The 13,577-nt window shown below is 39.6% G+C and overlaps 1 protein-coding gene across 2 annotated transcripts in view; it reads left to right on the top strand.

The window, feature by feature from the left end:
* The first annotated feature begins 6 nt into the window (after nt 1-6).
* The window catches only part of ROCK1 (Rho associated coiled-coil containing protein kinase 1), a 135,140-nt gene continuing 121,569 nt past the window's right edge, over nt 7-13,577 (top strand). For both annotated transcript variants that reach the window (XM_006027930.3, XM_006027929.3), the window contains exon 1: nt 7-141. In XM_006027930.3, the coding sequence (XP_006027992.1) occupies nt 49-141 (93 nt within the window). In that variant the 5' untranslated portion in view covers nt 7-48. The remainder of the gene's footprint in view (nt 142-13,577) is intronic.

The following is a 13,577-nucleotide window of genomic DNA, read 5'->3' as shown; positions in this document are numbered from 1 at the left end:
CGGGGAAGCCTGGCCGCGGCCCGGGGCGGCCCGAGCCCGCCGGGAAACATGTCGACGGGGGAAGGCTTCGAGCCCCGCTTGGAGAAGATTGATGCGATGCTGAGGAGCCCCCGCTCCGAGGTCAACGTGGACTGTCTGCTGGTGAGTCCCTGCTTACCCATCCATCCTTAATTCGTAAATAGGGGTTGGGGGGCAGGCCCGCGTGGCTCGCCCCAAATCCTGCCGCGAGTCTCGGGGGAGAGCCCCCCTCTCCCCACGACGGATGGGACAGAGCTGTAGCCCAGAAGGCTCTGGCGGCGTGGCCTGGGACGGGGCTCCCTTCATTCACAGCTGGGGGGGATGAGAGTCCTGAGCAGTTTCTCGCCTGAGAGGCTGGTTGGCGGGCTGCTGGGTTCTGCTGGGCTTGGCTGTGCTTCCATCCAGCAGCGGAGGAGGAGAGGAGCTGCTTTAGCTCGTTGTACCGCTGCTGATATCCTGTGGCAGTGTGCTGTCCTTGTAGCAGCGCAGCAGTTCACGTGTGGTCAGTGGCAGGTGATTGTGGGGGGGGGTTCTGTCTGTCTGTCTGATTATAATTTCAGAGGAGCTAACAGATAGTTGGCTTCACCTTGTGATGCTGCTTCAAATGCTGTGGTTCATCTGCTCTGTGGTGTCAAGCCGTGCACCTGTATTTGCCCCTCCTTGTTATGGACTCGACATGATGTCTTGTACTTTCCGTTTAGCTTACTGCTCCCTCACAGGATCCTGAGGTTGTAATGAGCTTTTCTGTCTGGTAGGTCAAAACATGCCCCTTGCTGAACTGTAGGGCTTAAGATGTGTGAGGGTTGGTGCTGTTCTGTTTTGTCTTTAAAACATCAGCCCTCTGAAGGAGGGAGGATTCGTGGATGGCTTTCAGGTTGTGGTAATAAGGATGTCTGTGGTTTCTTTTTTCTTTTTTTTGTTCTGTTTTTTTTAAACATCTTAATAAGTAACATCCTGCGATTTACAGAAGTACTACTGTTAAGTAATCATATCGGATGTCACACACGGAGGTAGGGTAAGAATGGTTAGACATGCTAAGCTGATGCTAGACTAACTGTTCTGAAATGTACAGCTAAATGGTGTGAATGTACACCTAAATTTCACCACTAGGATTCACCCCTCCCCCCGCCACTTTAACCCACCAGTTGAAGTGTGGTGGTAGTCTTTGCTCCTAACATGCCTAGGCAATTCTATGAATATGGTGGGGAACCTGACTACAAGCATGGCTTCAGCCTGTGGTTTGGACAGGGCCTCATCCACATATCCATCTGCTGCTTAGAGTCTAGAGCCATATTGTTAGCTAGGCTGGAGGACAGTTGTTGGTACCACATTCCCTGACATGGTTTTACTAACCTGTAGAAAAATCTTACACATGGTTTTGGCCCAGGCCTTTGCCTGACTCATTACTACAGCTTTACAGGGTACAGTGTAGTCATTGAAGTCATGGTGAGCATCCAATTTTAATGGTATCTCCTTTTGGCAAGAGAGAATTACTTTGTTTCTTATCTTTGCCTAGTTAGTAGTCGTTTAAAAGAAACACAGTTGAAAACTATATTTCTTGATTAAAATGAGAGATGACTTTAGTATTCAGCTTAGTCTGGTGAGCTGACTTCTGCACATCCTTGGTGATGTTATTGCTGACTGGAGTTTGTTTCCAGCTCTTGTATCTTTATCTCTTAACTCTAAAAGGAGTTAGAATTGGTTATTTATTAGAGGTTTTGTGCTTTTTTTAGCCCAAAACGTAATATGTTGCTTATAAGAAAAAATACGTTACACTTCACATATTCTTTCATTGACAAGAGCTCATTTAGAGCTATAGAGTAGCATAATTAATTTACTTTCTGTAGAAAAACAGTATTTTCTGTTTTTTTAATAGCATTTGAAGATGGCTAAATTGTATCTAAATCTCAAGTCTCTAACATTTTAAACAGTTTGCTTTAAAGAAGCTTAGAAACAGTTCCACAGGACAGGTGTACACAACTGTAGTTCTGATGCCCCTTCCTTGGTTCTGATAAAAATCAGTGCAAATATCTGGGCTGTTTTTGCTTCTACTTATTAAGTTCATAATTTTAAAAAGTGTTTTTTTATTAAAGGAATGAATGTTTTTTGTGTCCCTGGTTGCTTTCACTACTTATAGCATAAAGTAATGGTTCTCTCAACCTTTTTAGACTTGAGGCACCACGAGAGAGACTCTGGGCACCCCTCAGGAAATGCCAGCTCTTAGTTTTTGCTTTTAGTTTTCTACCTACAGGAAAAAATAATAGAGCAGTTTCTCTGTTGCAAAGAACTCAAAAAGACCACAACTGTGTATTTCTATCTGAAATATCTAGGTTTATCTTGTGAATCATGTTTATACAACCAGAGCCAACCCGAGCAGAGTGCTGGGCCCGGGGCAGATCAGCCCATGTGGGGCCCTGCCCCCACTGATCCCATGTGCCCTGGACCTGAACAAGCTGCTGCTGCCATCGGCGGCAGTGGGGGGGTGTGGGTAGCAAGCGGCTGGATATGAAGCCAACGGTGTTGGTGTGGAGTCACCGTGGCTGCTCCACCCAGCTCCGCAGGGCTCCTCGGGTGGCCCTGTATATTCCTAACAGTACTTACACTGTGTGGCACCATGTGTGTCATCCTGGAAAGGATCTCGGGACATCCTGGTTGAGAATCAGTTAGCTGATACCTGGCTTTAAGGTATCAGCTGAATGCATGTTTCAGCTGTAATATGTAAATATATAGTCCAAATATCCTAAATACACAATTATTTTCTTTTTACATAGTTTAAAATGAATTGTCACCTTCTCCCTCCTCCCCCCCCCCTTTTTTTTTTATTATTAGGTACAATGCACAACTTTTCATATTGGTGTGAAGAAAAACACTCTCAGGGGTAATCTGTTTCTTATAATGGCTTATTTTCACTCCCCTCCTCCCCTGTTCCCTGCCCACTTATTCCTTTTCCTGCACTCTTGTTTCTCCCTTAAATTTAACTCTTGATGTAGCATTGTGGTATTGAGGTTTGTTTGCATTCATTTAGTTCTGGTTCTGGACACTGGCTCCCATGCCATTTCCCATTTTTCTAGCATCAGAAGCAGGGTGGAGGGATTACCCAGGTGAATAGCATACCAAGAAAGGATTTATGAATTTATAGTTGTGGGCTTCTCATAGCTTGGGGATATCTACATGATACCAAAAAAAGTCCATTTCTAACAGGCAAAGCTTATGTGCTGTCTTGTGACTCTAGCATCTGAGCAAAATGATTCATGTGTGTTGGACTCATGGGCATAATTCTTGCAATTCATATTTAACACAGAAGGCACTTGTCTGGGACAGCTTCACAGCCAGTTTAAGGTGTAGCACTATGTCTGTTTAGTAACGTAGATTTCTGCAGCCACCACTTGATGCTTTGTACTGGTTTGTAGGTGAAGAGAGGTAGTGACAAAAGAAAAGAGGAAAAATGAAAAATGTACTGCAGGGTAGAAATATTGTAGTAGCCAGTAAGAAGAACAAAGTGAACTCATGGAAAAAAAGATGAGACATGAGAAAATGGAGCAAGAATAAGAGATTCAGATCTTTGGTTAGAATAGGCTTCAGTTAACTTTTATATGGTCAGTGTAGGATTTCTACCACCCTCAGTTTAGCTGTGGCCTTCAAAGTGATAGCCAGAATGTGTTGAGTTTCTAGCCAAGTGAGAACCTTGTTGGTAACTTGATACAGGTGATCTATTAACTCTTCAGTCAAAATATTAAACCCTAGAGTCTCTATGTAATGTTGAAAGATCAAGTAAAATGATGAAGGGTGTGTCAGATAGCTAGTGAAACACTCTAGGGTGTGGATTAATAAGATGCTGGTGCACACCTTGTGTTAAATAGGGCCCAAAGGCAAAATAAGAAATTTGCTATTGATGCAAGCCCTGTAGTGCTTCATTAATAACAGAGCAGTTTTTTTGCCTTTTTTTTAACCTATTCAGTGAATAACCTTTCACCACACAAAAGAATGGAAAGAGACTTAGAAAAAGGTTAATGAGGACAAAAGTTCTAAATGTTTGGGTATCAGTTTTAAAACTGCAAAAAAACCCTCCTGGGCAGAGAGAGAGTGTGTGCGCGCACGCCTTTCACTTGATCCAGAATTAACTTAAACAAAGGCTTGGTAAAATTCCATTTGGCTGGGTTTTTGAGTTATCTAAGCACAAAGTCCTTTTTCACGCTTTAAATATTGTTTAGACACTTGGATAACTCAAATGGTTTAATTTAAAAACTTCAAGCTCCCTGTAATCCTAATCCTAAAAGATGACAAATGCCTCTTAACTTGTTAAGAAATTTGGCTTGGAAATAATTGACAGCACTACACGCCATGTACGTGACTAGTTTTACCTAGTTTGTGTAGAGGTATTGGACTGCTCCAAAAATGTATTATTACAGCACTCGGTTTATGTAGCGTTTCCCTAGTTCCTGATGGCCTGGATGTTGTGGTCTTTAAGGAGAGGCAGTAAATTTCCTATATTAAGTAAAAATCTACTGTAACATTCTCAGTTGATTCACTCTGTTACTTGCTAAAATAAATGTTTGTGATGTGTTGCAGTTAACTTGGGGGAGTGGGGGGAGATTCTAACTCCATTTTTTAGGAGACTTGACAACAAAAACACTTTTTAAGTAGTTCCCTCTTTGAAATTCTTTTCTGTATCTAATATTCCTCTGTCAAAACAATCCTTTATGGCATCAGAAATCTTTTTTTTTAAACTGGTTTAAACATTCACTTGATGATTAAACACTTCTGGTATTTGGAAAGTTCCATTTTTCTCTATGCTTAAAGAAAATAATTGAGAAAATATCTTACTAGTCAGGTTCAGAAACCAATTTTGAACAGGGTAGTGAAAAATGTATGGGAAATGCCAGGTACTGGGAAAATCTAAAACGATGATTGTCCATCTTTTTAGATTGAAGACACCCTTGGATAGACTGGAGGAATCCCTTGGGAAATGCCAGCTCTTGGTTTTCACTCTTTTTTTTCCTTGATTGCAGAAAAATAATAGAGCAGTTTTTCTGTTGCAAACAACTCCAAGACCACAACTATGAGTTTCTATTTGAAGTCTTTGGGTTTATCTTGTGAATCATGTTTTCAAACCTAACATTGTGTTGTACCCCACAGTACGTTTGAAAGGATCTCAAAGCACCCCAGGATGCTGTGACACCCTGGTTGAGAATTGCTGATCTAGACTAATAATGCACATGGCTTCTTGTCTGAAGTTGGTAACTTCTTTGGTAAAGTCTTTGGTAACCTGGAGTTAAAGGGGAGACTTATTGCTGACTTGGAAACCCACTCCACTTTTCTAAGATACAAATGTGAATGTTATCCACGGGTTTACAGTCTTCTAAAAATGGATAATATTGTTTACAACTTTGGTTGGCATAATTAAGTCAGAAGGGTTCAGTACTTTGGTCTGGAGATGCTGTGGATTAGTGGGTTGAGGTACTGGCTATGGAACTTGGCTTGGCAGTATGGGTTTCTAGCTTCTGTCTGATGTTTTAATTTTGTGAAGTGTTTTTAGTGTTCAGCAACTGTGGGGAGTGAAGGTAGAATTGATGCTTGGGTACTTTAGCTGAGTTGTCAAAATGCCAGCATCTTTAAATGTATGCTGGACTTGGTAAGTTTAAGCAGAAACTTCTAGATTCCCATTGCTCACTTAATTTTTAAAACCTGTCAGATGCAATTAATTTTGTTTAGCTAGAAGGGGATTTTTATAGGGTTTTTTCCCCCTAGGATTGAAGAAAGAATCAGAATACTAATTGTTGCTGAAAGATGACAGTGACCAATTAAGAACAAAACTCAAATCCTTTAAAGGCAAAGAAGCAAATGCTGAAGTTTGTCATAAAGCTTGTGCTATCCATGAAAATAAGTATGTGTAGTTCATTATTATTTAATGATAACACAACCATATTTATTTCTCCCTGTAATCTTAACATATAAATGCAGCTATTTTGGAAAAGAAATATGTTTTTAAAATTCTACAGGATGCATAATTCTGAGGTTATGACTTCTATTTCCAGACTTAGGAGGAATGCAAGGAAATAGTGTTGCTTTTACCAGAATTACCGTTTCAGTCCCATTTTAAAATATACAAAATGTTCTTGATATATTTTTCCTTCCTCCTAGGATATTATAAGAGGAGTGTTTGGGGTTAAGATGTAGATCCTTATCTTTCATGTTGTGGTATTTGTGAGGAGAGTGTCTGTGTGTGTCTGTATTGAGATTTTTTTTGAGATTCCCCCCTTTGCTGGATATTTGATACTTGATACTATTGACATTTTTTTCCCTGAATTAAAAGGAAAAACAAGCTCCACTGCACATGGGAATAGAAATATACTGAAATAGCATAGTTCCTTATTTTGATTTAAAACTAGGGCATGTCAGGGTATCACAGGGTGTCTTCATCTGCTCAGTTGCAGAAGCTTCTTAAAGCCAGACAGCTTGTGAAACAACACGGGCAGAAATGCCAGGGGTGTGCAGGCACCACCCAATTATGGCTTATTTAAAACAAATGTAAATAGGTTCATCTTTCTGTTCTTTCCATACTTTGCTTAAATCAACAGCCCGATAAAGAACGCTTGAACTAAAGCTGAAACATGATCTTACTGAATCAGGGCAGAAGTGCTTTGGTGAGCTAGCCCCCCTGCAACATTCCAGGGTCTTGAGAAGCATCTATGCTCTCATTTAGTTTGCAGTTTTGTGGTCTTTTTTGGGTTCTTTATTGCTGGAGGATATTTAAATAACCATGGCACCAAAAAAGTCCATCTCTAACTTGACAAGTTTATGTGCTGCCCTGTAACACTGACATCTGAGCAAAATGATTCATGTGTGTAGGACTCATGAGCATAATTCTTGTAATTAGTATTTAAGATTGTCTGGTACAGTCTCGCAACCAGTTCGAAGGGCAGCAGTATACCTGCATTGGAACAGTGATTACTACTTCAAGGTTTTTACTGGTTTCTAAGTGAATTCAGAATACAGTTCAAAGTCTGTCCTGACATTTAGAATCCTTCACGGGATTGGTCCCAGCCAAGTAAGAGAGCGCCACTCCCTCTGCAACTATGCAGGAAAAATGAAACTACCAGGCAGTAAGGGTTGTCTTTTTACATTTACACACAGACACACACATTGGAGGTTTTACTTCTAAAGCTCTTACATGCTTGATTCCTTTGTTCACGTGACCTTTTGGACTTTCTAACCTGTGAAGGGAAAATGGGGGTGACCACTTATTCAGGAATAGTTGGGTGCTGTGATACTACTATAAAGATATGGGCATCATAAATCCGTCTGGGTGTGGGCAGATAAAATAATTAAATTAATTGAGAAGTTGGAAGTGGAACTCTGCCATGGTGTGACTGTATCTGCTTTAGTAGTTTCATCTGTCTGCTGCTATATTGTACAGTAAGTGCTTAGGTAAATTGCAGTAATTTACCTTGTTTCATTTAGAGGTAAATCTCTGGAGTTTAGTTTCACTTGCTTCAGAAGAGTCTGGTAAAACAGAATGGATCATCTGACATGCTGTTATGAAAAGCGAATTTCCCCCCATCCTCCACTTGAAAATGGCATAATTGTTTATCTGTCTGCATCATCAAAAAGCTGATTGCACAGAAAGTCTAAGATTTAGTTCTAGAGTATGGATTAGAATTAATAAAACAATTCAAATTACACACACATGGAAAAAATACATTTAACTATTAAATATGTATGGTTTCGTTTGGTTTTTTGGGGGGGGAGATGGTTTCATGACCAAATCACCATATCCTGACTGCAGTGCATCATGACAAAAATGTTTCTAGCGCTTATATTTTCTTAACGGTGCTAGAATGCCTAGTAATTTTATAATGGGCACTTGTATGTATTTGCAACATAAGGGCTGAATCAGAATTTCTTCTGCAGCTATAAGATGACATGACCTACTCTAGAAATTTTAGGTGATGGAAGATTTCTGCAGTGAGGCCCATGCAGTATTTGAAATTCAGACAAGACAGTTGCGAGGACTGCCTAGCCTTAATTTCCGTAAATATGTTCAGGAAATATTCTTCCTTTGGTTATGTATCAAGGCTTAATCCTTTATTCTAACATTCTCATGGTAGATTAATTATGTCTGTTTTATTCATGTGTGCTAGATAGCTATACAACAATCTGTATTCATGTTTATCAGCTTCTACTTAGTGGGTGTAAAATTTTTTTCTAGCTGAAGTCTTTTTTATATTTTAGTCCCTAGGGAAGTGGGGTGTGTGTGTGTGTGTGTCTTGTTTGTCCCATTTAACAGATGAAAAAGACCTTTAAATTGGACTTCTTTTAATAAACGTTGTTACCTTTTTACCATATCACATTATTCCTCTCACAGCTTCCGTAGTTTGTTCTCTTCATGAAAACTCCTCCTGCTGATGGCATTTTTCATAAACCATTAAGCGGGGACAAGCTGACAAGATTTTAATCCATCTCTTGCCTACTAAGGGTTCTGAATAGTTAGGGACCTAGTGTATTTAGCTTGTCAACTGCCTTTGCATTTTTAAGCAATTTGTCTGTCTAAAGGTGGCAGTCAACAGCATATTGGGAGTGGGTGGATATATTGGGAGTTTTGCCATTGCTTGTGCCTTGATAACAGCAAGACTAGTGAAGAAATAGCGTTCTAAAAGGCAACAGAACAAAACCTGAGCTTTTAGAAAGGTATGGGTGGGGTGTGTTACTCTGGTTATTTAAAAATTTCCTTCAAGAAAGGCGATATTCTTAAAAATTGTTAAAGAGGGAAATAGACATATGAGCTTCCAAGAGAGCTTTCAGCAGAACCTGCAAATGTTATTGGATTTGATCTTGCTTGATGTATTTTAATAATAAAAATTACTAGTCGTGCAGAGAGGTTTTTTTTGATGAATAGCTTTGTTGACATTTTAGCAAAGGTGGGATTGATGCCCAAGAGGTTCCAGGGAGGCTGAAGGAAATAAACATGACAATGGTTGGGGCAACCTGCACAAGCAGGTTGGCTTTTAACAGAATGGTTATAAACAGGATGGTTTTTAATAATAAAAAAAATACATGTTGTGGGGAGGGGCTTGTAACACTTCATTGTGCTGAGAGAAGTGAGGCTAAACTTAAAAGCAGGGTGGGGAGTGGGGAAGAGCGAGGAATTGTGTTACTGACTTCAGTCTTGTTCAGGTCAGTTTATAATAATGAGCCATTCTTCTATGACATTTTAGGTATGTGCAGCACTCCATTGCATATACCAGTGGGTGCAGTACTGGTAACAGTGGTGTTCAAAAAAAGCACTTGTGCCTTTCCTTCCTTTCCTGCCCCTTCCTTCCCCCCCCCCCCCTTTGCTTATGTTTAAGGTTAGCTGGTTCTTTTGTAGATTCTTTGTTTTCTTAGATAAGAAACCTTAAATTTCTTAGCTTAGATTAATTTGGACTTGGTTCTGTTTACCACATCCAAAAGGATAAAAGGCTTGACTTGAATTGGTGCCTACTTGGTCCAACATTCATATATTTCATAGACATTTGGGCTAGAAGGGACCCCGGAGGATCATTGAGTCCAGCCCCCTGCCCCAGGGGCAGGAAGTCAGCAGGGATCATAGGATCTCAGCAACATAAGCATCCAAATGTGTCTTGAAGGCGTTCAAAGTGAGTGCTTGAACCGCCTCTGGTGGCAGTCTATTCCAAACCTTGGGGGCTCAGAAAGTGAAGCAGTTCTTCCTTATGTCCAGCCTGAATCGGTTGCGGTGGAGTTTGTGACTGTTCGATCTTGTCATCCCTTCGGGCGCTGTGGTGAACAGACGTTCTCCCAGATCGTGATGATGGGATTGGATGCTGCCCATACCAGATGCTTAGTGTGCTTTGAAAAGGATCACACTCTTAAAAGATTCTCAGTTTGAAGCACACCTAACCAGTGGCTTTCAAGAAATAACCAGATAAGACTACACACTCTCTTTGCAGAATGTTCTTGATGCCTCCTTTGGGCTCGTTCTTTAAGCTTATTATGATTTGTTATGGACTCAACACCAAGAGTTGTTTGTAAGCTATTCTGTTAAGCAACCAGACTTAGTATGAATAGGAAGTTAAGTGAACTAAATCTGTAGAAGAACTTACCTTCAAGGTGATATGTTATTCAGTAATGAAACATTAACTATATAGGAGAAAAGTGAAATCAACTGACAATTTCTTACGTGTCTGCTATTTTCAAAGAAGGATGATATGAGGGTCTATAGTCAGGTACCTTAAGCAGTTTTCGTTCCTCTTTCTGTGTCTCATCTGACTTCCTTGTTTAAAGGCATCTTTTTCAGCAACAACATCATGTTGCAGCCACAACAGAGAAGGCTCTGAAATTTGATGTGTAGAAGCTTCTATCCAAGCCTCATATCCCTCTTCCCACCTTGGAATTCCATCAATCTGTTCAGGGTACTAGACCATTTTAAATGGTCTTTCATTTTAATACTTTGTCCATAGCTTCTAATTATTTTTGGGAACCCTTTTCACTAGAAATAGAAGTCCATTAAGCATGTGTCAAGGGATTTCAGAGCTAAAGCTTTGTATTTATAGGCTTGTTGGTAATGAAGAGATTCTATAGATCTAACCCTGGTCAAGGTCTGGAAGTCAACCTTTACAGGGAACTTTTATTCGATATGTAGATGCTAATGTCTATCATAATACCTCTCTACCTATATTGCTTGGAAAAATGTGTACTTCTTCATCTCTATCACTTGGACTAGCAGGTACCTTTACTTCCTGATTGTATGAAACCTTTTCCATATGAAAGACTTTAATTTGACTTATGTAATACCTTGGCCCTTAGTGTGTTTAAAGTATATTCTCTCATCAGAGTAAGCCCATGATACAATAAAAAAAGATAACATCCATGTTTATATATAATTTTTTGGGTGGGGGAAACAATGTATTTTTTATTTATTTAAAGACTCTAGTGACTGAAAAGTACGGTAAACCTGGGTAAGGTATTTTAATGGTAAATTACACTTGATGTTTTATAAAAAGTACCCTTTATATAATTTGCATTTGCCCTAGTTTCAGCTTTTTAGCCATTGGCTCTTGTCAAACTCTTTTCTCTTTTTGAAGTGCTCTTTCCTACCAAACTTTTCTTGTATTGGTCCCTTTAAATTATTGAAAATGGCCACTTACCTGTCTCCTCGATTGTTGATCTCTTGCCATAAGCTTTGTTTTAGAAAGCTGATTCTTGTGCCTCTTTCTAAATCCACTGCAACTTATTAGCCTCTTCCTTTCAATTGTAGACACCACAGCTGGGTGCAGTATTGGAGGAGCAGTTGCATGAGCATTAATACAGACATTAAAACAAATACTTCCTTCCTTAATATTTCCCCTCTTCAGATATTCAAGGATCACATTTAGCCTGGGATTACAACAGCTCACTGAGAGCTCATATTCAACTGATTGTCCTCCCAACTCCAGGCTCTTTCCTCTGTCTTGAAAGTTTGGTTACCATTTCTTGTTCCTAGATGTGTGGTTGTATTAGAAAGTATAATTCTGTATAACAGCACACAGTTCCCCAAGAAATCCAGATTAATCTGTATTGATGACCTGTCCTGTTTCACCCGTCTCTAGTATGTTGTCCACAAAACTGATAAGCTGTGACCAGTAAGTGGTACCCTTGTTTGCTTCTAGACTACTGTTCAATTTTAACTGGCCTGGAGTCGAGAGCTAATTGTTGCAGGACCTTACAACGAATTCTGAGGCATTTTAACATTTTGAAACCAATCACCTAATCAGTGTTCAATGCATTTCGTGCAAGCTCTGACTTTTATTTTTCCATTTTATTGTAGTGTCTAATGCTTAGTTGATATGATATGGCATAAATGTGCTGCTCCGAAAGGGGAAGCTACCTGCTTAAAGGAATGGTAAAACCACTCAAAGGATTTGGGGAGAGGAAAAAGTTTAAAAAAATCTCCATAGGATATTTTTAAAGATCACTAAGCTAGTGATTAAAAAATTTAAGTTCCTCCCACTCTTTAAAATATTCAGCTCCTCCCACTTACAAGGCAGCATATTTGAATTAGTTAGAGGGCCTCAGACACTGTCTGGAATTTGATTTGCTTTAATTTTATTCATAGTCTTGCGTATATTTTCTTTCATACAGTGCATTATTTGAAGCCTTAATTGTGCGTGATTGACTGAAGGCACTTTTAGGACCTTGTCTTACTCATAGGCCTGCTTCATCCAAGCCAGATACAATACCATATACTTGCATTATGGCTGAGGCTCCTTGTATTGCACAAGATATTTAACTTTAGGCATACAAAACAAACTTGAAAAGCTGTAACAGAGGTGCTTGCAGATGTTAAAAAACAAAACAAAAATGTGCTTTACCAGAAGAAGCAGCGCATTACTTCAACTTGGGTCTGCAGCGCTTGTATAGATCAGGTGCTTCAGTAGGGCTTTTCAACATTTGTAGCTAAAGCTGATTCAGTTGGCTAGTAGGTAAGTGCCAACCCCCCTCCCCGAAGTCTCTGATCTATACAGACATTGGGTGAACTGGGTTATGTGCTGCCTCTTTGAGGCATTTACTGGGCTTGGCTCAGGAGCATGCTGAGTTTAAAGTAAAGCAGCACTTTGCTTTACTTTTTTGTTTTTTTACATTTGCAAGCAGCCAGTTATTCCTCCTATCTGGGGAAGACTTCCCTGAGGCATATTGCTAGGGAGGGTCACCTGTACCCGAACATGAAATTAACTGTATACTATAGTTTTGCTGGTGTGTTTTATTGATGTGTTTTTGTCAGTTTTTTTAAAGGATGTTTTCCATTTGCCTCCAATTGGCCAATGATATTTGCAATTAACTAGTTCATTAGAGGAACTGAACTAGTTCCAAAAATATCTTGGGTCCTCATCTGAAAAGGTCCAAGTGTAGCACCTAAATTGGTGAGTACAATCTTTGGGGGAAAATATTGCCATTTTCTGTATTTTATTTTTGTTAGGCTTGATTTTTGTAGCCAAATAAACTACAAGACTTCTTGTATAAGGTAGCTTCCAAAATGTATCCCTTGATTAAAACGAAACATAAGCTCCATTTATAGCATGTAGCTGGACAATTTTGAAGAATCCTACAGATAAAATGGGTAAGAATTCATTCCAATTGAGTTACGTCTTCCAGTCCATGTCTGTACTTCTGGTATAAAGGTTTCTTCATTCTAATACAAGTATACGCTTTGATCTTAGTCATTTGTTTGGGAATTAGAATTTTACCAACATTTTAGAGTGGCAAACAGTGCAGGTCTTTCATTATGCCTAAAGAGAACTAATTGGTGTCCTGGACCAATTACTTAAGTAAATTAAATTTTTACTAATGGGCAATTGAAGAAGTTAAGGGTGCACAGGAAAAATTCAATTCCAGAGTTTGTGTAATGCTTTAAGAACAGGAATAGGACTTATCCTATTGCAACTGTTACTCTGAAAATAGTCAGGTGAAGTATGCAGGGGTTTAGGTTGTAGCCGTGTTGGTCTAAGGATATAGGCAGGCAAGGTTCCTTGGGTGAATTTGATATCTTTTATTAGACCAACCCAAATGGTTGGAGAATAGTTATT

This window comes from Alligator sinensis, unplaced genomic scaffold (assembly GCF_000455745.1).
Source record: "Alligator sinensis unplaced genomic scaffold, ASM45574v1 scaffold677_1, whole genome shotgun sequence".
NCBI lineage: Eukaryota > Metazoa > Chordata > Crocodylia > Alligatoridae > Alligator > Alligator sinensis.
Note: the sequence above shows the minus strand (reverse complement) of the source record. Positions and strands in the feature narration are given on the sequence as shown.